General features: G+C 41.2%; 1 protein-coding gene across 1 annotated transcript in view; it reads right to left on the bottom strand.

The window, feature by feature from the left end:
• Nucleotides 1-26,540, bottom strand: part of KDR (kinase insert domain receptor) — a 43,147-nt gene that overhangs the window by 12,533 nt on the left and 4,074 nt on the right. The window contains exons 2-22 of the mRNA XM_077848047.1: nucleotides 26,208-26,301; nucleotides 24,013-24,209; nucleotides 20,851-20,981; nucleotides 20,450-20,618; nucleotides 19,720-19,859; nucleotides 18,916-19,093; nucleotides 17,336-17,450; nucleotides 17,083-17,246; nucleotides 15,117-15,270; nucleotides 14,073-14,196; nucleotides 13,451-13,559; nucleotides 12,257-12,598; nucleotides 10,000-10,146; nucleotides 9,515-9,646; nucleotides 7,020-7,126; nucleotides 6,452-6,587; nucleotides 5,979-6,083; nucleotides 4,296-4,409; nucleotides 3,646-3,734; nucleotides 3,010-3,163; nucleotides 988-1,085 (exon numbers count right to left, since the gene is read on the bottom strand). Coding sequence (XP_077704173.1) covers nucleotides 988-1,085; nucleotides 3,010-3,163; nucleotides 3,646-3,734; nucleotides 4,296-4,409; nucleotides 5,979-6,083; nucleotides 6,452-6,587; nucleotides 7,020-7,126; nucleotides 9,515-9,646; nucleotides 10,000-10,146; nucleotides 12,257-12,598; nucleotides 13,451-13,559; nucleotides 14,073-14,196; nucleotides 15,117-15,270; nucleotides 17,083-17,246; nucleotides 17,336-17,450; nucleotides 18,916-19,093; nucleotides 19,720-19,859; nucleotides 20,450-20,618; nucleotides 20,851-20,981; nucleotides 24,013-24,209; nucleotides 26,208-26,301 — 2,999 coding nt within the window. The remainder of the gene's footprint in view (nucleotides 1-987; nucleotides 1,086-3,009; nucleotides 3,164-3,645; nucleotides 3,735-4,295; nucleotides 4,410-5,978; nucleotides 6,084-6,451; nucleotides 6,588-7,019; nucleotides 7,127-9,514; nucleotides 9,647-9,999; nucleotides 10,147-12,256; nucleotides 12,599-13,450; nucleotides 13,560-14,072; nucleotides 14,197-15,116; nucleotides 15,271-17,082; nucleotides 17,247-17,335; nucleotides 17,451-18,915; nucleotides 19,094-19,719; nucleotides 19,860-20,449; nucleotides 20,619-20,850; nucleotides 20,982-24,012; nucleotides 24,210-26,207; nucleotides 26,302-26,540) is intronic.

The following is a 26,540-nucleotide window of genomic DNA, read 5'->3' on the forward strand; positions in this document are numbered from 1 at the left end:
CCAAAAGAAATGGCTTAGCGATTTCAACTCTAATTTAGGAAAACAAAAACGTTAAGTCTTTCTGCCCTCCCCACCCGCCCCCCACCCGCCCCCCAAGAGGGTACTGCAAATGCGTTTTGCTGACGGATCATCTTTCCTGAAACTTAATTTGAATTTTTCTTGTTTAATATAAAACCATCCACTCTACCCTTCCCAGAGGGGTGACTTCACACCGACCCCGCTCCCTCCGCGGTGTTTACAGCCTCTGGAATATTTGTAACTTGTCACGTCCCCACCTCAGTCTTTGTTTGGCCTACTTTTCTAATTTTAGCTTTTATAATCGCTCTCATCTGAAGCCCGTCCTTCCTGATTTCTAATTATACCACTAACAAATACTTTTTGATGGATGGTGATGAATGTAAAATAAATTAAAAATAGACTCTCTCACGCCAAGATATCTGCAAGGCTCAGTGCCTCACCTCGTCCAGGTCACTGCTCGGATATCACATTCTTATCAAGCCTTCCTCCTCCATTCTCCTTAAAATTGGTGTACGCAACCACAGAAGCATATGCACACACAAACATGCCACTCCTGTATACTCTCTAACCCTTTCCTGCTTATTTTTCCCCACAGTGCTTATTGCCATCCGACCTAGTATGTCTCTGACTTGTTTATATTGTGCACCCCCTGCTCCACCCAATAGGATGTACATCCCAGGAAGGTGGAGAGTTTTGCTCATTTGTTCACACAGGGTCCTTCTTGCTTAGGAGACTGCAAGCACTTAGTAGATGTTTGATAAGTATGATCGTGTAAATTAATTTCATGAAATCCTTACACCTCCTTAAATGAGCAGAAATGGGGCCTCTCCAACAGAACCCTTCGAATAGTCCCAGCAGTAGAGACCAGTCTCTTACAGTCCCAAACAAACACCAGTAGCTGACCCTGGACACCTCACTTCCAGATCTGGGATCTGAAGAGCTACTTGGGTTCCCCTGGATCCGTCTTACCTTCCGTGATGCCAAAAACTCCATGCCCTTGGCCACCTGGAAGCTGTAACAGATGAGATGCTCCAAGGTCAGGAAGTTCTTGTACAGATCTTCGGAGACTGTCAGGACATTGTAGGAGGACAGAGATCAGTATTGCCACCAGAAAGTATTTGTTTCTAAGTTAGAGTAATCTTCGTTGTAGCACTTGGGAGTGAAACTTCTGGAAACAGAAGCAGGGAGAAAATGCCCGTGTCCTCTGTAAATTTGCTGAATCCCGGTATGATTAGCTTTCATCATACCCCTTAGGAAAAAATGTTGGTTTTTTTCCATCTTAGTCAAATTGAACCAACAAATCCAGGAGGCAAAAAGGGAGGTAAATTTGGCAGAGATGGCAGGGAGTGAAAGAGGACTTTTTCTAGTTTGCTGTTTTAAACTGTTGTTTTTTTTCATGTACCCAGAGGGATAAACAATAGTTTCATATCAAGAACTCTAAAAATAAAACAACAATATTCAGGGTCATTGAATCTTTTCTCTCCAGGCTTTGTCCTGGGACAAAGGCCAAAGGTCAAATTATAATCTACAACAGATAACTAAAAATACCAGAAATATGTTTTACTTCTCTCACTTTCGAGCTAAGAAAGTACTGTAAACACCTTAAAACAGGCCTACGAGGATGCTTTTTTTTTTTCCCCTTCAAGGATATGAATGAGAGGTGACAGGAACATAGAGAGAAAGATGGTTTTACGTAAATCGGTGGTATTTATTTCCGTGCAACTGGTACAAATAAACACTAAGACATTAATGGGTGTTTCAACATGATCTCTTAACTTTGCTCCGATAAGATAAGAGATGGCCTCTCTCCTGGAGACAAATACCAGAGTAAATGAAAACGTGCTTGTAATAATAGCCTTGTAAATATTAGAAAGACGGAGAACCATTTTCTCAATGATTTTTTTTTTTTTTTTTAATGCTCAGGGCTAGAGGGCTCTCAGTGAACAATTTATAAAACTCTTTCATTTTCCAAATGAAGAAATGGAGGACAAATTCCAGGCCAACACCCTTTCTACTCCACCTGAGTACCCCAATCTTTTGGGTTTCCAATGCACTGGCCACCATTTTGTGAGAGAGAAGGATGGGACGGAGAGGGACCCACTGAGGGCGGGCCCAGTTACATGAGGTCTGGATGGCCTCTCCCCACTCCTCTAGACCAAGCTCCAGCCTCGCACGCCCTGCTTGGCTTCTGAGAGAAAGAAGCCAGATTTAAGTTCTATCTGTAGCCTCATGTCTTAGGAAAGGGAAGCAGGTTTCTTTCACTATTTCATGACTGGATTCTCCCAAGCTCATGCCTCAAGAGGAGCCAGATGTCAGGAAGCCCCATCTCTATATCCATGGAGCTGTCTCTACTCTTTCTGAGGGAAGCAGATAGATAGTGTATCCTGGAGCTGGAAGGGGTCCTGGAAGTTAGGCTGTGAATGCAGCTCTACTCACAGAGAGCACTAAAATATCACTGGAAGCATAACTGGATAAAGGAAAATATGCTTACCAAGACTCCTCTGAGGAAGTGTGGTTGCAGGAAAGGCTTGATAAGCCCGTTGGAATAGGGTAGAAATAGCAGGTGACCTCTTACACTGCCTCGAAGAGGTCAGGTGACTTAGATAGTGTGGGGCTGAACTGCTTAGGGCAATAGGGAGGCCATTCAACCACCAGAGAGCCTCCTTCGTCCTTCAGGAACAATGCTGTTCCCAATAGTTCCAAAGCATTGGAACTGACCCAATAGTTCCAAAGCATTGATTTGATTGTTGCCAACTGCTTAGACCTCCTGGATTACCTCAGGCTCACCCCGAACTTGGCCCCACAACCTAGGCAGCTGCTTATTCAGGGCTTCCACACTTTGCTTTTGGGAAGACTGAATGGAGGCAGTCTAGAAATTCTGGTCTCTTCCAAATATTAGGGAGTATTGAACTTTTCCCATGACAAAATTCCTCGTAACACCCTATGACCTTGTCTTTTCTACAAAAGTGTGGAGAAAGTAGCAGCAGGTACCTTCCTCTTCCTCCACATCACTGAGGGATTTCTCTTCAACAAACCCAGAACTGGCCGAACTCTGACTACTGGTGATGCTGTCCAAGCGGCGCTTCGGATCCATAGTGATTTCCCCAACGTATTCTTTCCCCTGACGGAATCGGGCCCCTTTGGTCTATAAAGAAGCAAATGCACACACCCCTTGAATACAGAAAAAATCTCTAGAAAACAATTATATCTCTTCAAAGCAGACCAGAAGGACATCAATTTTAGGAATATGGAATCTTTGGGCCAAAATCTGGGGCATAATACAAACGAACCCCATGAGCAGATCTGTTCCCCAGAAGGTAAAAGAAGGAAAATTATAATAACCCAAAGAAAATTACTGTAATCACAGCATTTTAACAAAGAAAGATTAACCTGTACCATTTTGGTTTTGGGGGGGTTTTTTGGTTGGTTTTTTTAATAATTTAAATTCAATTTGTCAACATATAGTATAACACCTAGTGCTCATCCCATCAAGTGCCTTCCTTAGTGCTCATCATCTAGTTACCCCATCTCCCCACCCACCACCCCTTCCGCAACCCTTTGTTTGTACCACTTTGTGTTTTCCTTCATTTTACAATGTGGCCAGAGCTGAGTTAAGAGATGACATACCTTGTAGGGGACAAATTCATTTCTCTTGCTCCTTAAGTAAGTTGACAGGTTTCCAAACTTGCAAAATTCCACAATCACCATGAGTGGCCCTGCAGACAGCACCGCATGTCAAGAAAGGAAAATGTTTTCACTCACATATCTCATCAAGTGTTTAATACATTGAAGGACACTACAACCTTTCACTGGGGACAGGATCATCGAAATCAGCTGGTCACAGCGCCCTTATAGTGTAGCTTTTCTCTTACCAAAAGGCAATTCCACAACAAGATTAACCAAAATTTCAGAAGAAAGTCCACCCACTTGCTTTTCCACACAATCACCTAAGATGATCCCATTTTGCGGGGTGGGGGGAACTGCTCTTAAAGTCTTTGCTTCCAAGTTTTTTGAGTTTACTTTTCTCATCTGAACACCTGTTATACAACTAGCAAACTGTACTATAGCACAATGGCATTTTTTAATTCACAGAAAGTTCTAGAACAATTTATAGTGCCCGTTAAATCTCCATGAAATAGATTTATATCTAGGAATCTGGCACAGGATTCTAAGTTAAGGAAATTAGGGCCACGGGAGTTGAATGGTTTCCCTGAAATACCAGCAGAAAAATATAATTCAAAATCACCAGGCAACCAGAACCATCCACAGACACTCACCTCCCGGCTTGGTACAGGCACCCAGGAGATTGACCACATTGAGATGGTGGCCAATATGAATGAGGATCTTGAGTTCAGACATGAGGGCTCGGTGTTCACTGTGTGTTGCTCCTTCTACAAATATATGGCAGAGAGGGAAATCATAAATGTGGGTATGAGCTCAGGAGGATTGGTGCTCCCACTGCATGCATGTGTACAAATTACCCTCCAGGGATTATACAACCATAATCCAATTTACAGACGAGGTGCCTTGAAAGTCAAGTATAAATTATATTTTCCAATTTTAATTCAAATTCTTACTTTAAATGCACCCAGAATGTTTGATATTTAAAGGAATCCATTGTGAAGACTTTTGCAAAGCAGAGAATACATCTGCAAATGGAATCATGCCCAGAGTTTCTTCTCTTACAAAATTGGATTTTCATCTATCAGGTTGACTATGCTGCTCGGGGCCTGATTATTTCAGTGCTTCCTGGTAAGGAAGCAACACCATGTATTAAATATCCTTATGTGTTAGGGGCGATGCTGAAGTTCCCGCCAATTAGTGCCAAGCAGGAAACCTAACAAGGGCCAGCTGGCAAGGCCAGTTGGCACATGAGGCTGATGAGGCTAAAACTGCAAGTGTGATCCTGTACAGACCGGTGCACTTCCCTCTACTTCACACACACCGTCCACACCTCGGACCCTGATGAGCCACCTCAAAACTGCATACCCCCATAGCGACAAGAGAGAAGAGGCAAAAGGAGAGGTGGGTTTGAAATGCACAGGACCTACTGGCCAAGGGTCAGTGGCACTGCCTCTGTCAATGAGACAACATCACAAATGGAACCAAGAGCTTTAGATGCGTCTCCTCCCCAAATTAAGATGACAAGATCCAAAAATAAAAAAATAAAGAATTAAAAAAAAGATGACAAGATCAGAATCCCATTACTATTTGGATTAACAATTGTTTATAAAGCTTATAATTTTTTCAAAGATGTTATTTATTCATGAGACACACACAAAGAGAGGCAGAGACACAGCAGAGGGAGAAGCAGGCTCCCTGCGGGGAGCCTGATGCAGGACTCAATTCCAGTACCCCGGGATCACACCCAAGCCCAAGGCAGACGCTCAACCACTGAGCCACCCAGGTGTCCCTACAAAGCTTATAATTTTTAAAATGTCACCGTGGCCCTTCTTTCCTAGTGCAACCATTATCTTTTATAGGAGAAAAATCTTTCACATATTCCAATTCTAGGAAACATGCTGTTTTTACACTCTTACTATTTTTACTTATTATATTACATTTCTTTCCATGTCTCTACATGTTCTATAATTATCTCACCAATGCACCATAATATATTAAGAAACAATTTTTACATAACCAAGGTATTTTTCCCCCTATAGTCAGGCCACTAAGTACAGTTGTATAAGCTACGCCCTACCTGAGGGTTCCCGGGCAAAGTGGGGAAGTGGGTGAAGCTGAAGCCCATCCTCAACTTTGCTTGCCAGGCCATGCACCCTGGCACAAGGCTATAAAAGAGGAACCTTTTCCCAATTCGTACAAAGGTATCACCAAAGCTGTCTGCACGCTTGGCTAGTGGGCTCATCTAACCACAGAGCTGCGGATACAAGCGTTTCATCATGTTTACAAACCAGATGAAGCAGATAGAGGAATACGTCACCATGTAATTTTGCTTTTACCTTTTAACATTTTGACGGCCACTGTCTTGCAAGTTGCTGTCTTGTCGATTCCAAAGGCATCTGCTTCAATCACTTGGCCAAAGGCCCCACGGCCAAGAGGCTTACCTACAGTCAACAAGGACAGCAAACAAAACGGACTTGGACTATTACAGCACCAAAGTGACATGCAGAAATTCCGACTAGATGGGGTCACCATACATCCCAGTTTAATTTGGGGACTCCAGCTCAACTCCCTTGTCTTGGCTTCATTATTTAATACCTCCCCCTTCATTCTCCAAATGTCCTGTTTTGGGTAATTGTACAAGGACCCTACTTCTAAGTGACTAAAAGGATGATTATTCAAATTCAAGGGATGGAATGAATATTCTGAACCTGAATCTAACATGTGAATAGACTGGATTCGTCTTCATCCTAAAGGAGGAAAAGATGCCCGAGCAAACCCAACATCACATTAATACCACTTGAAAACACACCTAGTTTTAGCCGGTCCCTGGGGAACTCCCATTTGCTGGCATCATAAGGCAGGCGTTCACAGTGCTCATCCAAGGGGAGTTCATCTGGATCCATGACGATGGACAAGTAGCCTGTCTTCAGTTCCCCTCCATTGGCCTGGAAAGCATTATTCCTTCCAGTCACATACGCTCTGTTGTCTGGCTGTTGTTTTTTGTGTGCTTATTATTGTTGTTTATAGAAGCCCCATGCCTGATGTCTCATTTTCAAATAAAACTCATGGAGTTTGAGAGTAGGTCCTATTATAATCCTACATCCAGTGTTCTCTCAACCCCCAAATGAGCTCAAAATGAAGTACTTAAATCTTAATTACACTAGACAGTCCAAGCCCTTTTCTCCTCTAGTGGCTTCTATCAATTAAAGCCCAGTGGTCCAGCCAAAAGAAAGTGGGAAAGAATGTTATTGTATTGAAATAAAATTGTGCCCATTGAGCCAATAACAATGGGAAGAAACAACTCAAAGAGCCCCAGTCAGCTTTCATTAATCATGAAAACCAACGTACATGGGATGGAAGGGAAATGATTTTGTTACCCGCTTAACGGTCCGTAGAACGATGACAAGTAATAACCAGAAGAACATGGCAATCACTGCCGTGCCTACTAGAATAATGACTTCCAAGTTCGTCTTCTCCTGGGCACCTGGAAAGATGCAACTGAATGAGCATCAACAGTTGAAAACTCATACCTTTTGATAGACAAGGACAAAGTTCAACACTAAAGCAAGATCTCAAGTTTACCAACTTGGAAAAAATCCTAGACAAGAAGTGTCACAAGCCTCTAACTTGGAGAGAGTCTATAATATTCTTAATGGATAATTTAAAGTTTGCAAAACATTGCCCATGAAAATTTCCAACGATAAGATTCTTAAGGGTAGAAATTAAGGATATCAAGGATAGGAATGTTGATGTCTTACAAGAAAAACATGAGGTATTTGGAGGAAGAGCAGTCTTGGAAGGAAAGCAAACATCACATTCTATAGGGGAAAAAAAGCAGCATTTTTTCTAATTCACAGGAAGTTCTTGAATAATTTATAGTGAGTGGCCTCTTTCTAAGGAAAATAAATGTCAGGTTTTGCACAGTCTGTTTTCATCTGTACAGAGTTTGAGAAAGGATTATATAAGAAAACAAGTGGTCAGAGAGTGATTGGTTACCATGAAGCTGCCTTGGGCCACTTGAACAGCTTATTTGATTCACACCTCACTCAGCCAGTGGGAGGCCCTAGGTGCTCATTACTTTAAATACGTCATCCCACATAATCTTCTCAACAATTCTCAGTTTTTAGATGGAGAAACAAGCTCAGAGAGGTTAAGCTCCCTCATTAAGGGCACACAGCATGTTGAGGGAAGGTCAAGAGTTAAACAAAGTCCGTCCAGCAGCAGTTACCCATCACACTACCCCGCCCTTGTGTGGCAGGAACCTGAGTAAGGAAAAGAAGAGAAAGCCGAGATGAGGGCATCCCGAATGGCCTGGAGATAAACTGAGTTTAAACCATCCATGAAAGGTAAAGTAGAGGTCGGCAAGGAAAGCTGCAGATGCTCAGGGCTCCAGAGGACAGCTCTGAGTGGGAGAAATTAAATGCCGGAGGAGGCTTTCAACTAGGAGTGATTAGCAAAGAAGTGATAAGGAAGCAATTATCACCTAAGGCCTCCCACTGGCTGAGTGCGGTGTGAATCAAATAAGCTGTTCAAGTGGCCCAAGGCAGCTTCAAAAGGGCTGAAGGACAAGGAATTAACTAGTTAGCCACGTAAGGGTTAACAATGGAGAGACAAGTACCAACTATGGCTTGGAAGTCGATTCTGTTTCTCTGGTGGTCCTACTGAAATCATTTTCTTTTTATAGACAGAGATTTAAAAGTCCATTATGCATAGTATAAAGTTCAAAGATTAAATTGTCTGTATGAGTTAGTGTGTTAATAATATCCCCATACTAACATTTGGGAACATACCAGAACAATTAAATATCTACCTCTCTCTTTCTTAGTATTCTTTTTGGGATGCTAAGTAAATATAAGCTCTGTGCCAATGTTCCCACTTCAGTCATGGATAACTGCAAACAGCCAGTGGAAACGAGGCAGAGCACAGGAGACCCCTGGAAGTCTCCGTTAGGACTGGCCCTAAACAGGAAGCACTCTGGAAGTGACAAAAGCACCATGTCACTTGAAATTGCTGTTAATTTCACACACTTGAAATCTTTTTTGCAAGTGCAATTCACAAAATGGTAATAAGCCTACAAATTGGAAAACAAGTCATCGAGATGTAACCCAATTTGACAGATGAAGGCAACTAAAATCTTGACTTTTAGAGACACGTTAGGAAGAGTTCATAAAAATTCATCAGTTATTCCTTCTGTCACCATCCTTCTTTCTTTCCCTTGCTTACCATTCCTTCACCCAGGTAATACAGTTTCATTCCCCACCTCCATGGATTATTTTTTTTAAATAGGAGTACACTCCCAAAGAGAAATATTCCGTCACAAATTACCTTTCCCATTTGGGAAAATGCCAGATTTCACATCACTCCTGCATACACATAGGAATTTCCTTTCACATTTAGACACCCTAAAACTTCCTTTTCGGGGACGCAATGGTTTATTGTCCACAAATAAATTTTAATTGTCTGTAGTCCAAATGAAAACAGTACACCCTTGTGATTATCTGGATACCATTGAGTTTTGATGATTAAGCACTAATCCTAATGTTTTTCCAAGTATATATAGAGGTAACACTTCCACAACAAGTTAATCGAGCCATTCAAATGCAGAAAAAAATAAGGGAAAGGACAATAACCCAGCTGCCCGGCTAAGAATTTTTCCAAAGCGAGAATAGCAAGGATAGGAAATATGATGCAAGCAGAATGAAAATACCATTGGTTATGTTTTCTGGTTAAAATAATACATACTTAGATTAGAAAATTTACAAAGTACAAGGAATATCAAAAATCACCTATGATCCTCCCACCCAAAGTGTCTGAGTATATATACAAGCTAACTTTTTAAAACCACCTGATGTGTCCATGCATTTCCACTGACCTTCTACTATGAAAAATGCCTCCACTTTTGCACACCCAAGAACACTGCATGCCTGGCAGGTGTAGAGGCCTTCATCCTCCTTCCTCACCCTACGGATGGTGAGGTTCCGGTTCCCATCTTTCAGTATAATGCCTAAGAGAAAAGAAAAACAATTGTTTTTATTTGTAATGTAACCTGGTGGCATTTTTCAGGACAAAATTTAAAAACATAAATGGTGGTCTTTCCTTGGACTAGTATCTAATTCCAAAGATACTAGTGATACAGGATACATTGCTGACTCCTCACCACCCCCCCGCCCATTTCCATAGAATTCAACAAGGTTCTGAATACTTTAATTCTGAATCTATGAAATGAGCCAGACCATGGGCACTAATATTGCTTTTTTTTTTTTTTCTATCTAGAACAAATCAAGAAATAATGTAGGATTTAGATCATGTCTCCGGGAGAGTTCTGCAACCAATGAGAGATAGACATATTCTATTCACCTGAGTCTTCCACAAGTGTCTCGTTATCTTTAAACCAGGTAATCTGTGGAGGGGGATTCCCAGATGTGGTGCATGAAACTTCAATGGTTTCACCAATACTTGTAGTCTGATTCTCCAGGTTTCCGGTGATCATGGGCGCCACGCGCTCTATGCAGACACACACACACACAAAAATCACACAACATTCAGTTATAACTTTTGAAATGGTTTTAGCATCAGTTAACTGATAAATAGTTTAAACTTAGTAAACAGTAAGCCACTGATTTCCTAAGCTGCAAATACACAGAGGTTGATGACAATACCATTGGTCACCAGGTAAAGTCAAATGAAACAGGTCAGGACAGTTGAGATAAGTCACTGCTCCTCTATGAACATTCCTATTAGTGACTCTAGTTGATTGTCACATCACAAAATGAAGGTTGTCACCTTTATGGGTTTTTCCTCTCTAATTAGACACGGCTTCCCCCAAGGGGAAACTTTCCCTCCCACGAAAGTTCCAGCTAGTGACACCCTTGAAGTTTGCCATGTTTCTCTTGGAAAGTGCGAAACTTCAATGTAATTCAACAAAGAATACCTTATATTTATTGGGCTTTTTTTTTTTTTTTTTACAAAACTCAGTTATACTATCTCTGTTGCTCACTTTCAACCCTGGAATGGACAAGAATATTAACCTTATTTCACAGAGGAAAGAACTGCAGTTCATGGGGCAGGGGGGTGGGTAAATGATTCATCCAAGTCCTTATAACTAAGTAAGCATTTGACCTAATAATAGAAACTGGTGAGACTGAAAGCCTAGTCCAGTGCCATTCCCACTAAAACACAAAAGAGCAACACAGAAATCCCTAAAGAAAGTCAAAGATCTCAAGAAAATTAAGCCCACGAGTATTTCTTTCAACGTATAGCAAAACTTTCAAAATATAGAAATATTTTGTCCACAGCAATCAAATGGAATCTTGCTGAAAGAATCCACTTCAATATTTAGCAAAACGAGATTACCTCATTGGTGAACTACATTAGGGCTTAACAAATATCCTGGGCTCTGGTCTGTTTCTAAGAATAATTTTAGGAAAACAACTTAGGAGCTCTTAGAAAAGCAAAGCAGCTCATTGTGAGCACAAATTTCCTGGGCATGGCCCCTTCACATCTCTCTCTGAATTCTTCCACTAATTTGAAACCAGACAGTCACCAAGGTGAACAGAAAACACATGGCCATGTATGTGATATGATATGAAGGGCCCTGGCAATGACTTCACCCTAAAATATTCCTTCTTTTGACACCTAAGTCTTAACACCAGCAAATACTATCCTAGGGTCTGTCTGAAGATACCTCTTAAACTTGCCAAGGCCTCTGAAGAAGATATTATTCCTCTAAAACTTTGGTATTCATTCATTCACCTTTGTTGCCCTTCTTAAGAGTAAAATCAGAGAACACATGCATCCCAGAAACTGGGAAGGGACACTCATGAGGGGAGAAAATGGAGAGAGTGGACACAAAGAGAACTTTCCAGATCTGTCTCATTTCCCCAGAGACAGAGGCATGGCTGCACAGCTCCTGTGCAGGACACGGGTTTAGATGAGGTGTGGAGAGTGGCTCCCTGGGGCATTTTACAAAGCTATCAGCTCATTAAAATGATCATCCCATTGATCCCTACGTTGGACTACATGGGATGACCCAGAGGTGCAAGCAGTGAGTGCAGCACCCCTCCCACGGGCTCTCCCAGGTCCTAAATAACTCTTCATGCAGCAGATGCCTTCCTGAGCACCTACTATGTGCCACTATGTTCTGTGATGCGAGCTACAGCAAGGAGGAAGAGAAAACAAATCCCATCCTCATGGACACAAAGACCACAATGTGCCATGGCTGCCCCGTGGTTGCCTGTGTTTTCATCTTGTCTACCTACTTACCACTGTGAACTTCTGGAACCTTCTTAGCTCATAGTAGGCATTCCATGAAAACGTGTCTACTAAAATAAACAAATGCCAAGGATAAAGCAGGAATTTCCCCAGTTTAAGCTAATCTCTTGTAGATAATAGTGAAGTCCCATCATTAGAGCTGGAAAGGAACATGTTATTTTCTCTTTTTAATACATCACTTCACCACTATTGGCCTCTTTCTGCCTCCAGAACATTCGGTGAATAAGGCAAGTGTGCACCAGTCTACTTCCTATGCTCCTATAGGACAGTGATCTTACAGTCCCTAAAAGTACCACATTGAAGGCTTTCCAACTGTCTTTGATGACCAAAATTGCCTCCTTACCTAAAACTGTGAGCTGTCTGACCACACAATGTCTTTTCTTGGTCTTCCTGTCCTGAGCGAAGCACACATAGTCTCCTTGGTCCTGCAAGGACACATTCTGGAGCTCCAGGATCAAAATGTCACTTGTGCCATTAGAGAACGTGGTGGCATTCATTCTCCAAAGAGCATCCAAGTTCTTGCAAACAGGTGTGGGCACCTCTCCCGCATGGACTGCCAGAGCCTGTGGGCCAGACTTGTACCACGTGAGGTTCTCAAACGTAGTTCTGTCTGCAGTGCACCACAAAGACACGCTCTCCTGCTCGGTTGGCTGGGTGTCCGGTTGCAAAGTGATTTCAGGGCCCCCTGAAATATAAAACCTACGGTTAGAAAATGGTGATTTAATTTGGGCAGCACACTATTGTCTTCCTGTTGCCTTCAGACTGCTGTAAAGCACCAAGAGAAGTGAAGCCCTAGCAATCCCAGCAAAGGAATACAAGGAGACTACCAAACTAGACAGTTCGGGCTCCAAAATGTATTATTTTACCAAGATGCATTCCTCAGATACGTATCAAGTCTCTACTTTGGGCTCAAAACACAGCTTTAGAGATTAAAAAAAATCCAAAACATATTGAAAGCAGATAATTATACCAAGGAACTTTAAAAATTAGTTCCTCATTGACACATCACACTCAATGACACTGAAGCTATATTTATGACAACAAATTAGCCCGCACTGAACTCTTGACCACCTAGTCCGGTCAGCTAAAGCTTAACCATAAAATTAAGATGCACAATCAGAATCAGCAGCACTGGGCAGAAACTGCCTCTGTGTCATTGCAATTGCCTCCGGAAAACCCAACACTGTCAACAGCTCAGCAGCAAGCCCACCAATACTGATGGAACCCCAAGAAGCCAAGCGCTGTGCTAGACTAGGATGGTGGAGCCATAACCGTGATGCAGGATTTGTGGCTAAAAAAATATGCAAAACCATCCTCTCCCCTGAGGGAATGGGAGAGTCAGTTCTACCGACTTCCCACGCACCCAACAGCTAGCTGAGGAGTCTTCATTTATGAACCAAAGCATCCCCAATCAGCCCAAGTCCTCTTCCGAAACACCATGCCACTCCGGAATGGCAAGGGCCACAGAGCATCAGACAGCCTAGTGCCCCCTTGGCAAGAGATCTAACCCCCCCCCCAAAGGGAGAGCAATACTCACTGATCACGTGGAAGGAGATGACCCTCTCTCCTCTCCCAACTTTATTGACGGCTTCGCATTTGTACAAAGCTGACACATTGGCTGCTTGGATAACAAGGGTACTTACAGTCTGTGGAAAAAACAAATCCCGGGCTGTAAACGATGGAGGCTGTGTTTATGCTCATGCTTTCAGACTAAAATTCAACCCGTAAGACCTGTCTGTTCCATTCACACTACTGCACTGACCTCTCTCAAATCCATGCAATAATAATTACTCTGGTGTGGTTCATGCAATACACAAAACAGGCATTGGAAACCGGAAAGCAAATAAAGTGTTTCAACTCAGCACTGTACTCATTTCCATACTTGTAAACTCAGAATCCCCTCACAACAGATGCAGAGATTTAACAGCATACATGTTTTATCTTTCTCTGATAAGATATTAATAAGTCGACGGCACTTCTCAAAGCCAGTGGTGTTTTCAAACTAACTTCATATGTTAGTATTTTATAGTACAATTAACGTGACCATCAATCGCTAATACCCCTCGCATACGACTGCCCCGTGCTTCCACGCCATCCTTCCATCCTCCCATAAAAGAGAGAGAGAGACAGATTTTCAAATTAAGGAACTTCGAACTCACTTTGTTCTTTCCTTCAATTAGGGCAAACTGATTCTTGTTGACTTCAATTTTATTTCCCCCCTGGAAGTCATCCACGTTTCTCCATTCTTTACAAGTGTATGGGTTTGTCATTAAGACAGCTTGGCTATAAGGAAGAAATAAGAGCTCTTATGATGCCTGAATTTTTCTTTAGTTCAAGTCCGTGGCAAGGAAAGGAGTGAGACCTCGGTTATTCTGTTCTTAGAAATAACTTTCAACGCACCCTACCACGTTACACGATTTGGCGCCAATTAAAAATAGGCCTCGGCAAAGAAGGAAAAGGTTCTAGGTAGATTCATTCAGGATACAGGAGGGAAACAGCTATTCTGGGAACAAACCTCCATTCATAAATTGAACCGACAAGACAATTCAAGTTAATTTAGTTCAAAGGAAGACAAGGAAACTAAGAAGTCAATTGGGCTTCTTAAAGTAATCTCCCTGGGACTGTGGCCTTTGTGGAGGAAATGGTCAGCATCTGAGGAAGAAACTAGTAGTGGCCATCTCAAAAACAACAACAGGAAGTGAACTGCACGGGGTGGTAGTGGGTGGCCTGTTGTTCTGTCTTCCTAAGGATGTCTGGACTTGTGTTAGAACCTGATAAGCTGGGCCTAAGAATCCAAAGGCTGCATCTTGGCCTGTGGCTCCCTCACATCCATCAGCTCTTCCTCTGAGATGGACCTTCTCTCAGATAAGAAGGAGACAGTGGTATTCACCCGTTGACTGGAATAAGGAGAAACCCCAAAGATTGGCTATTGGCAAGGTGGGCAAAGAGCCTGCGTTTCGAGAAGTGTGCGCACCAGGGCTAATTTAGGAAGAGAGAGCTAGCTAATCTCAAGGTGGGACATCCCAAGGAAAGGTATCTCCTAAAACGTTATGATATGGAGAAAGATGGTAGGATCGGAAAGGACCACTTGGGGCATAACTTTCTGGAACGGCCTTCTTGGGGTGGGGAGCATGGAGTCCTACCACAGTGTGGCCGTGAGAAATGCAAAAGAGCAGGCAACTAGAGGACGTAGGCCTACTCACGCGGGCTTGTAGGCGCACTCCTCCAGCTGCCAGTACCAGCGGATGTGGTGCGGAGGGGGGACGGCGTAGACCGTGCATGTCAGCGACTGCGTGGTGCCATACTGGTAGGAATCCACCGGAGAGATCAGGGATTTCTCACCGATCTGGGGTGGGACTGGAGATGGGAAAAGCCACTTTTTAATTGGAGATCCTCTTTGGGGAACAAAAGCGGGAGTTTTCATCAACCCAAGCCTAGGATTTTGCCCTCCTTTTCTTTTTCAAAGAACAGCTAGACTTGGAAACAGGCGCTATGACTGCTGGTGACACCCATCATCCTCACAAGTGGAGGACTTTGTGCAAGTCTGGCCACCCTCTGCCTCGGTTCTTCTCAGTCCGCATGATAGGGGGTAACTCTCCCTGTGCTCCCAATCTCAAAAGATCAGAAAGAAAGAAAATCATCCTGATTGTACATTCATTACACGCTAGCGGTTGTCTAAGTGCTCTGCGTGGGTTAACCCATTTAATCATATGTGAGAAAAATGAAACAGAAAAGTTAAATGACTTGCCCAAGGTCACCCACCTACCTCTCCTCCTCCTCCCTCTCCTTCCTCCACTTCTTTCCCTCCTTCCTTTCTCCCTCCCTTCCGTTTCTCCCTTCTCCCCCTTCCTCTTTCTCACTCTTTTTTTCTCTTTCCTTTTTTTGGCTCCAAAGTCACTGACGCAAAACTTCTCCCATCACTAGCAACTTAAGGACTCAGATTATACTCTCAAATTTTCACTTTTCTATGTTAATTTTATATAGCGGGGTAAATGCTAGGGTGAATCAGTTGTTTAGTGACTTCGTGAGTTCTTGAGATGGGGTTATACACTGTCCATTTTTACATCTTTATTTTGTGTTCATTTTCTTTCCCCCGTCCCCCACTTATTAGCTTCTCGCCATTCCCCAGCCCCCTACTCCTGAGTGGCTTCTAAGTGACATTGCTGGAACCTGTTTTCTTTAAAATACTCCTGAAGCTGAGATCCCAGCAAAGAAATGAAGCCGAGCTCAGTGGACATACAGAGTGGTGGCAGGATATACGGGGAAGCACCTTAATTTACAAATGAAGATCCTGAAGTTTTATTATGCCATGCCAGTAGGGAGAACAAAGAATTCCAACAGAAAAGTATTTCCTAAACTATGTTTGGGGCAAGAGATTAATGGATTTCCAGGGTGGGAGGGGGGACGCTCTGGTCAAATAACTTTGTTAAAGCCTCAATACTTTGTCTCTTCCCCTGGAGAATGGCAATATACATGGATATTATGTAAAGGTCCTGATAAGTCCTGTTATACAGACACCTATTGTACATTGACTTAATATCTCCTACACTTACTTGACCATGTTCCCCACCCAGAACGCTTTCCGTCTGGAAAAACGACATTCAAATCATCCTTAAATCACAACCTTAGTATCTCCCTTTATAGCCTCAGAGTCAGATAGGTCCTAGTCTCTTGTTTTTTGGGTTTTTTGTTTTGTTTTGTTTTGTTTTAATTGTTAAACTGCCAACAAGCCAACAGTATCAACCTGCAAAAGCCTTCTGAGTTGGAACCTGCCTGTGCAACTGGCTTCCCACAAAATTCAAAAAGACTTACAAGTTTGCATGCCAGGTGCCTAATTCCATGAGACAAGAGCAAAGGTAGTACGACAACTGTCCCTGTAGGCATTCTTATTTCATAGCATATTGCCGTCGAGTGTATCATCTACATCAATACTGCACTTGACACCAAACAATCCACATACACAGCCTCTTAGGCTAACATGTCTAGAGTGCAGTGTCCTACACCTCAGTTTGACTCTATTGCTCTCGATCATATTTATAAATAGGAGCCCATTCATGATGTCAGTGAAGCAACAGGTGACAAAGGAATGGTGGCCTGGCTGTTTAAGAAGATACAGTCTTAGTCTTTATAATCAATTTTGGGCAGAGAAGGAAAACTGAATGAACTCACCATTCACAACCAGAGATATCACGTGGCTCTGTTTCTCCTTTGAAATGGGGTTGGTAAGGATGACAGTATAATTTCCTGTATCTTTTTCACTCACTTCCATAATCGTCAGGACATGCCCCACTTTTATTGTGTGATTGGACTCAATGGGTCTTCCATTTTTATACCTATGGGGGAAAAAAATCTCAGGAATTAGTATCATTTAAGGGTTTGCTTTCAGGTGGAACAATGCTTTGCATTCATTTGCAATACATACCATTTTATTTCAGGGGGAGGGTAACCAAGGTACTTCACAGGGATTCTGACACGATCTCCCACAGTGGCTTCCACCGAAGATTCCATGCCACTACCAAAAGCAACAAAGGGTTTTTCTGAAAGAAAATAAAAATAATCATTATTTTAAATGTCAACTTATTATAAATGATCATTTGGTTTAGTTATGGTTTCAAGTGAAGAGTCAAAGATCTGGAGAGTCTGCGCTGCCACAGTTCAGGGATTTCCCCACACTTCCTTTCTTTGGTCACTGTCCAGCTTCTCCCACACAACCGGCTTCTGCATTTGGTTTCCTCTCTCTCCAGGTGCATACTACAAGCTTACTGACTGCTCAAGTCTCAACCAAGCATTTGCTTTTGTGTGAAGCTCCTCTAAGTCCTCCAGGGATCTTGGTTGCTTCTTCTCCGCTCCCCTGGCACCCTTTATCTACCTGCCATATGTCCCAAGGACTCAGTCCTCAGACCACTTGTCTTTATCTACACCTTCCCCCAGGCTCAGCTGTAAACTATCATTCACATTCCTCCTAAATTTGTATTTCCTCCCCGGCCTTCTCTGGGTTCCCGGTTTATATATTAAATATCTCCACTCGGATGTTTAGTGGGCATGTCCAAATAAACACACCCAACACTGTTTCTCCAAATCTTACTTCCCTGTCAGTCTTCCCTATCTCAATAAATAAAACGACCATTCGCTCACTTGCTCACACTAAAAATTCAAATCATCTTCCATTCTTCTCTTACTCCCTACAGCCACTGAGTCAAAAGGCAGATCCTGCTGGCTTTATCTTCAAAAATATATCCAGAATCATATCTCTTCTCTCCACTCCTACCTCTACCAGTTAGTCCAAGCCACTCACTATCTCTCACCTGGATAACTGTAACTAGCCTCCCAACTCGTTTCCCTATTCCTGCCCTTATTTCTCTGAACTATTTCTCATAAAATACATAGTAGTCCTATAAAAACATAAACCAGAGCATGTCTCTCTCTGCTCAAATCCTTCTATGAATTCCCATATTATAAAATCCAAAATCATTACCAAGGTCTCTAAACTGGGTGCCATATGAATCATCACCTAAACTGAGACTTTTATGTGTTATTATGTGACATTATTATAAGGGAAAGAGAATAAATAAGAAACAAGGTTATTTGTTCAAAGCCCCACAGATAGTAATTAAATCCAGGCCTCCCCAATTACAAAGCCCATGCTTATTCACATAGGCCTCTCAGCCTTGCAATAAAATGAAAAATTTAAAACTATCTTCGATAATGATATTCTGCTTATTATACTATGAATAACAGTATCAACAACCACAACACGTAAAATTTAGTGAACACTTACTATATTAGCTCATCCCATCATTAAAGTTGGGATTTGAACCCAAGCTATGCTCTTGACCTATAAATCATATGGCCTCCCTAGCCACGTGACCTCAAAATGTCTTCTGAATGGAGCTCAAAAATGTCTTCTGAATGAACAAAATAGGAATCACTACTGACCTAAAGGTATTTAAATCATCCCACTTCTCAAGGCACGGCATAATTCCAAAGGAGATCTTAGCTTACCGTGGACCCTGATGAATGTGCTGTTCCTCTTGGTCATCAGCCCACTGGAAGCTGCACAGGTGTACCACCCTTGGTCACTCCGGGTTACACCATCTATAGTCAAGGTGCTCAAAAATTTCTTCATCTCACTCCCAGACTGGGTTTTTAGGTCCCGGTTAACAAGTTTTTTATGCTGATGCTGAAAAAGTGTTCATGGAATTTTCAAAGTCTAGCATAATATTACCTGATAGCTTCTAGATACCCACGAGATCAAGTCTTGGCCCTTGGAGAACACTATTCATGCTAATAATAGGGACTTCAGAACTTTTCACATCATCTAGACAACCAATATATTTGGTTCCAGAAGAAATAAATGGAATCAACTGAATTAAGATTTTTAAGGCCTCACATAGTGGGAATGAGATGGGTAGGTACTGCACAAACACAAGCAAATATGACCACTGCTTATGGAGAAGTATGTCTCATGCCACCTTTTAAAGACAATTTTCCTAAAAGCAAAAATAGAACAAAGACTTTGGAGCACAGAAAAATAATGCAACCTGAAAAGATGTAATCACATAGAGAAAACTAATCTTCAGAGCCTGATGGTAGCAAAGTGGGACAGAGTTCTTGGCATTGCATCAGTTTTACACGGATGCTATATGTTCTACAGTTCTTTTAAACTGTGTGTGCATGTGTGTGAGTGTGTGTGAGTTAAGGCCCTTACATTTTATCTGGCCAGAGAAGTCCCTATCTCTCAAACAAACTCTGTTGGGGCTTATTATCAAAGTATTGAGAGGTCTGGCTTTCAATTGTTAGTGTTACCTTCAAAGAAGGGTATTCCCAGTTGAAGTCAAGCCCTACGTTTAGTTCAGTTCTTACAGTACAATTTAAGACAAGCCTCTCTCCAACAGACAGCTCAACTCCGTGAGGGGGGCTGAGAATCACATCATAAATCTTGTACCCTAGAGCAAGTAAATTGAAAACACAGAGAAAGAAAGAGAAAATAAATGTATAACTTTGCACAGATTTTTTTTTTTAATGATGCAACTTCAGAATGTGCCATATCATTTTTCCCCTAAGGGCCTCACCAATACTTGGTAACTCCCAGCAAAATGGCCTAAGAGACTTACAAAGCAGACCTGAAGGAATCTCAAAGACAGCCCAGTAGAGAGAAAAGCAGTAAAATTTGAGTAGTCAATAGCCAATGAAGCCAGCTTTAGTAAATCACTGAGCTTTCCATAAAAAAAAGTATAATTAAAAGAACTGATGCCAAGCAATGCTCTGAACATTGAATTTTCCATCAAATATGCTCCGATAATAACACTCTTTTCCATCCTTAGCCTTGGCAAGAAAGGAGAAAAACTCAATTGCACATAGGTTTCCTTGGTAGAGAAGAGCAGATGTAATGAACTGCCCCACACCAGATCTTAAAATAATGTATTTTTCGATATCCTTTATTCTTCTCCCTATATCTTCATCTCCAGGATCTTAATAGAGGAAGCCATTCTTTAATATCTGATATTAATCATATGGAAAGAAACTGTCCACTTACCTACAACCACAACTATGTACATAATAGACTGGTAACTTTCATCATTAATTTTTGCTTCGCAGAAGACCATGCCAGCATAGCTGATCATGTAGCTGGGGATAGTAAAGCCTTTCTTACTGTCCCAGGAAATTCTGTTTCCATCAGGAACAAACCTCTTTTCTGGATACCTCTGAGTGGAAAAAGAAACATCAAATATTGAATAAAGTGCTTTCCAAAAGTGAAAACCATGCGAAATGATCACTAAGGAATTCATCACTAAAGAACATAAATTTGTTTTATTTATTATCATTTTGACTCTTCTGAAAGGATCTTTAAAACAAATGGTTGATAATACATTATATATAGCTACTCATCTTAACATCATGAAAACATGAGAGATGATTGAAGAAGATGTAACTTACTGCACAAAGTGACACATTGAGGTTGGAAATGGACCCAAGACATGGAATCACCACAGTTTTATTTTTGTTCTCAGTGATGTACACGACTCCATGTTGGTCGCTAACAGAAGCAATAAATGGAGACCTGTAATCTAGAAGAAAATTTAACTCCATTAGTTAATGGCATTTGCTAGAAAAGTTGATCTTGTTTCAAGTTCATAAACTCTAACCAGAGAAGTCAATGATTGAGAATGACATTTCACACCAGGCAAAGGAATCCACAGGTTGGTGTGCTGGTAGATATCTGGCTCCAAAGATATGCTGCAGAAAGGGTATACGCGTGTGTGTGTGTGTGTATGTGTGTGTGTGTGTGTGTGTGTGTATGAAAAATCTGAAAGAAAACTCCTAGAATGAAACTGACTCTTTCCACTAGGATCATCAACAAGTAGAATGTATTTTATAGGTTTCACATTTAAGCAGATGTTTCATTATAATTTTTTTCAAAATGAAGGAACATGTTTCATTTTTCATATACACTTACATATACACATATACATTCTTCTTATATACTAAACATTTTCCAAGTACATAAAAGTTTTAAAGTATTTTTTTAATTTATAAGTAATTTTGAAGTTAAATCTGTACTTTACCTATTGAATTTTATTAATGCTTAAAAAAAAAGCATATTCTTTCTGTAGGCAAAGAAATGTCCAAAGGCCATGAAAATAAACTAATGAATTTCAAAGGATCTTTAAAATAAGCAGAAGATAACTAACAACTTTTGGGTTCAATTATTCAATGGAAAAATTTATTTGCGTATTTTAAGACTGTGAACACTAGATATGAGATTCTTTATAAAATAATGTTCAGTGGTTGTTGAATTTAGTTTAAAATTCAGCAGTCGTTAATATCTTCAATGACAAAAATTCAAAAAGCCACCATGGCAAAAAGTGAGAAGAAAAAAAAGAGATTTTAATGTCATTCAAACATCGTTCCTACAGTGTGTGAATACACCACTGGGAAAATAGTCCACTCTCCCGAGATAGAGTCGCTGTAGTGTGAAGTCGTGCTTGAAATCTCACAGAGATAATGGTTCAGACTGCTATGCCCAACACACCTGATCGAGCTTTTCCAGAGCTCTTCAGGATAACTGGTCCAAGTAAAGAAAGAGTTAATTAAACCAAGGGGAGAAAGGCAGCTAATTCCCTGCAACAGCAGAAGTTTGATTTCCTTCCCAGCTGGAAAGCACAGAAAGGCAGCCAATCCAGCCCACCACATGCCATAGCCATTATCTTATGAGGCCAAGACCCACTTCCTGGCTCCATCCATTGCTGGAGGGAATGGGGTCAGAAGACTAAGGAAGTAAGGTAGGGACCGGAGGGGACAAGAGGGGACATTTAAAGGGCCGTCCATAGGGAATACTTCAGTGCTTTCTTTCTCATTGTTAAACTTCATGACCAAAATCTTGGACAGCTCACCTCCTAGAACATTAGGCTTAGACAGGAAGCAGAATTTAATGGTATACCCAAAGATGGGCAGTGCACAAATAAACAGTGCCAGGGATTGCTACTTCTTAATAGGAACCTACCTTCCAGCCACATACTATGAAATATTACCACGCTTGCTTACAGAACAAGTCTTTGGAAGCTAAGTTAACCCCTTACGTAAGACTAAAGCTATTCAGTAAATCAATTCTATTTCAGCATTCCAAAAAAAAAAGGAAATAAACAAAAGAAACCCAAACAACCACCCATCCTCTCAAAATAAAATATTTACTGTAACTCATGAAATGAATTTTCACATGTCTCCAGGTTTCCTGACTTGGGGAGAAGGAAATAACGAGATATTATGGGAGAGGTTCATCTTGTAGTATTTCCAGACAGGCTAAAAGCAGGAAATCCTTGCAATCTTCTGAGAAAGCCTGATCTCCCAAGACTGCCAGATCAAAAGGAGCCAGAAATTCTCGAAGATCTGAGCCTTGTCTCTTTCAAATTCTGCAGAGGAAGGAGGAGGGCACAGAATTCTATCTTGGACTGTGCTCATCCTGGGCAAAAATAATTCTCAAATATTGTGCAATCCAGGAATGACATACGTTATCTTGATGTAGTCTCCATTTTCTCACTGCACTGACCATATTGCATTATTGAAATGTAAATGGAGATATGCAAAGTGTGCTTCCTAAAGCTAATGAAATTCCCAGTCTATAAGAGATGCTTCTGGAGAAAAAGTCTAAGCCATCTTCACCTGCCTCAAATCCTCCGGGATGCGAAAATATATATAAATGCATAAATAAGATGTCTAAACAGCTCATTTTCACTGAAAAGAAAAATATTTAATATATCCAAGCAAAGTACTACATATATACAACACTAACATTCCCCAAAATTATATGACAGATTTATAACTATCATCAGTTAGGTCAGTTTCCACAGGAAAATTAAGCTAGTATAGGATTTTTAAAACACGAAAGAAGACATAATTTTTATTATAAATACTAAATACGTATAACACTGTGTTTTATTCTACGTGGACATGTGTTTTATCCTACATGATGTCGATCCCAAATTGCAAACTCTAGAAAGACGTGGCTTCTTATCCAAGATCTCAGACCACACAGGCAAAGAAACACTGGCCTCGAAAGGCCCTTTGAGGTAATATCTTCATTTGTGCAAGAGGATGAAATTGTCTTTCACAAAGTATAAGTGGGAGAAGAGAAGTTCTTATGTACAAAAAAAAGTTCCAGAGCCCTTAGCTGTTTCCCTGTGCATTCTTGGGAAAACCTCCTCCCCCGTCATAGATAACCTATCTCTCCACAGAAACCCCTCCATAACGCACCCCTGAATCTTCCTTTTCAAGGACTTCAGGTTCTTTTTCTCAAACATCAGAAGGCTTTTAATAAATCCCTGCAGCCAACTGTGAACACAGATTTCCCTGAGAAACAAAGATCAGAACCACACTAACTGAGCAAAAGAGATGTAATACGGGCCCAAGTTCCAGAACAAATCAATGAGTCTTGTTCTCAGAGAAAGCCTTGAGAGAGAAGAATTCTGTGTATTCCTGTTGTCAAACAGCCTTTGGAGCGAGCCTTTTGTTGTACTCCAGTGTACTCTATTCTTCCCTGCGCCTATTGTGTTTTATAACTGGTAAATCAGCTTGGGAAATGAATTCCATGAAACTACTTACCTTGAACGTAGACATAAATGACCGAGGCCATGTCAGTGTCCCGATAGAAGCACTTGTAGGCTCCAGTATCATTTCCCATCACTTTTGGAATCGTGAGCATCTTACAAAAGAAGCTGTCACTGCACTCAGTCACCTCCACTCTTTTCTCAGAGCCACTCTGATTGTTGGGCCAGAGCCAGTCCAAGTCCCTCTGTCCCCTGAAAAATTAATTCCAGGGAAGTAATCATGTGAAATGCCACACTATGGGGCTGTTTCTAAGAAAACAGAAGGTTTGTTTCTCAAACTTATATAAACCCAACAGACAGATTCGCAGCTTTCTACCAACAATGACAAGCTGGATGGACAGATGACAAAAAGCCATAAACTCAGCTTCAGACATTACGTATAAGGATTCCTGAGTTTTCTATTAATCAACTCATTCACTCAACAAATATTTTTTAAGCAGGTACTATGTGCCAAATGTTGTTAAAGTCTGGGGATACAGCAGTGGACAAATCAGACAAGAGTCAATGCCTTTATGGAACTTTAGTCTAGTTAGAGAAAGCAGGCAATGAAACAGCAAGGGAACCTCAACAAAGCTAAATTATTTTTTTAAGTAAGTAAAAATATGTGATGTAAGTAAAATGTAGGGTGGTGATAAGTACTAGAGAGGAGATATAGAATATACAGAGAGTAAAGAGCTCTGGAAGGAGGGGGCTTGATGAAGCCATATGAATATAGGGAGGAACGGTGTTCCAGGCAGAGGGAACAGAAAATGTAAAGGCCTTGGGGCAGGAGTATCTGGAGTACCAGGGGAATGGCAAGGAAGTCGGAGTAGTCCATTAAGAGTGAGCAGGTGGGACAGTAAGAAGTGAAGTTCAGAAGGAAGAGGGCACAACTGTCTAAGAGCCTCACAGGACCTTATACAGGCTGCATTCAGAGATTACTTTCTTTGCAGCATTTCCCTGCAAAGCCCTGAGAAAGATAGTCACATTAAAAAGAACATAGATTCTTCATTGATTCTTCTTTCAAAGAATCTGAAATTTCCATGAAGTTGCAGCTACATTAATGAAGTTACTTTCACACACTTCATGGCTTTTTCAGGACATAAGAAATTCTTTTGAATGAGTTTTAAAAGGGAATATGGGATCTTTGGGGATTTTAAATGGCCTCTGTTATTGAGGATGGGTAAGAGGAAAACCCACTAAGAAATGTGTCTTCAAACAGCAAAGCTAGAGAAATAGCACTGTTACTATGTTTTCTCCCAAGGGCTGGGCATTGTTGACCTACCCTTGATAAGGGGACAAGGGCATCCTTCACACTCTGCAGTCTAAAATAGATCTGTGTCGTGTTGAACACTGGTGTTCATCAAGCATAAGCAATGGCAGTAAGCTGCCCAAGGTTCTCTGTGGACCCCTAGCTCTCTTCTCTGAGGGCAATGTCACCTCCACTCATGTCTCCACATCTCTGCCCAAGACACACTGAGAGTTTCCTGAGAAGCCTCTGGGTCCACTGTATTAAACCCTAAGGTCTCCTACGTTTCATTTTGGGGTAGGGGCTCTGACACAAGATTTAAATGCTTCTTCCTTTCAAAGAAGCCTGCTTCCCCTGTTAGCAAATATCAATAGCATGGCTTCTTGCTAGCAAATGAGAAGAGAGGCTTTCCAGAACATCAAGGCAAAGCATGAAGTCCATTACCTTGTGCAGGACATGCACTCAGTACTATTAATGGCTGAAATTTAAATTGCTATTACAGTCATAATTTTATCATAAAATAAAATTCTTGGCAAGGGCTACACAAATGTCCAAGAGCTATTCTGAATATGATAAATATGGCCCCAAACTCCTTCAACTCCATCCCTTAAAGGCAAGAGAGTAAGTTCTCAATTTCACTTATGTATTCAATACTTATTGAGTATCTACTATCTACTATGTGCCAGGTGCTATATTGTATGCGTGCGTGCATGCGTGTGTGTGTGTGTGTGTGTGTGTGTCTGTATTAGCAGAGAGTAGCAGGAACAAAATTCCAGCAAAATTAAATGAAATTTTTAGGAGAAGAGCTTTCTCATTTTTTTCATTATTAAATCATGTATTGGAATCCTCACTAGTTACAATTACAACCACTCTATGATAATTCTGCTTACAGAAATTATTTTTCCCTCAATAAGCAATGAGTTACTTAACCCAGGAAATCTGAATCTAAAATGCATCCTTACCTGCAAGTAATCTGGAGAGTTGTATTAGCCATAATTGTAAGTATGTCTTTTTGTATGCTGAGTCTGGGTGGATGAAGGGAAACACTAGGCAAACCTAGAAACAAATTAAATAAATGAATGTAGTTGCCACTGAGTCAGACCCAATAGGAAACACCTTCCATAAACAATGCACACTCTATACTTTAAAAGGCCTCTTCAGCAATTCATTGTGTAAAACTGTGAATTTACTTTTCACCATTCCCAGTAAAAGTTCACAAACTGTGTCATAACAGGAAGAATGGGCAGATGGTCATAAACCAACACAAAAGTTCTGCAATTCATGGAGCTAGGGTG

The sequence above is a fragment of the Canis aureus genome, chromosome 14 (assembly GCF_053574225.1).
Source record: "Canis aureus isolate CA01 chromosome 14, VMU_Caureus_v.1.0, whole genome shotgun sequence".
In the NCBI taxonomy this organism is placed as follows: domain Eukaryota; kingdom Metazoa; phylum Chordata; class Mammalia; order Carnivora; family Canidae; genus Canis; species Canis aureus.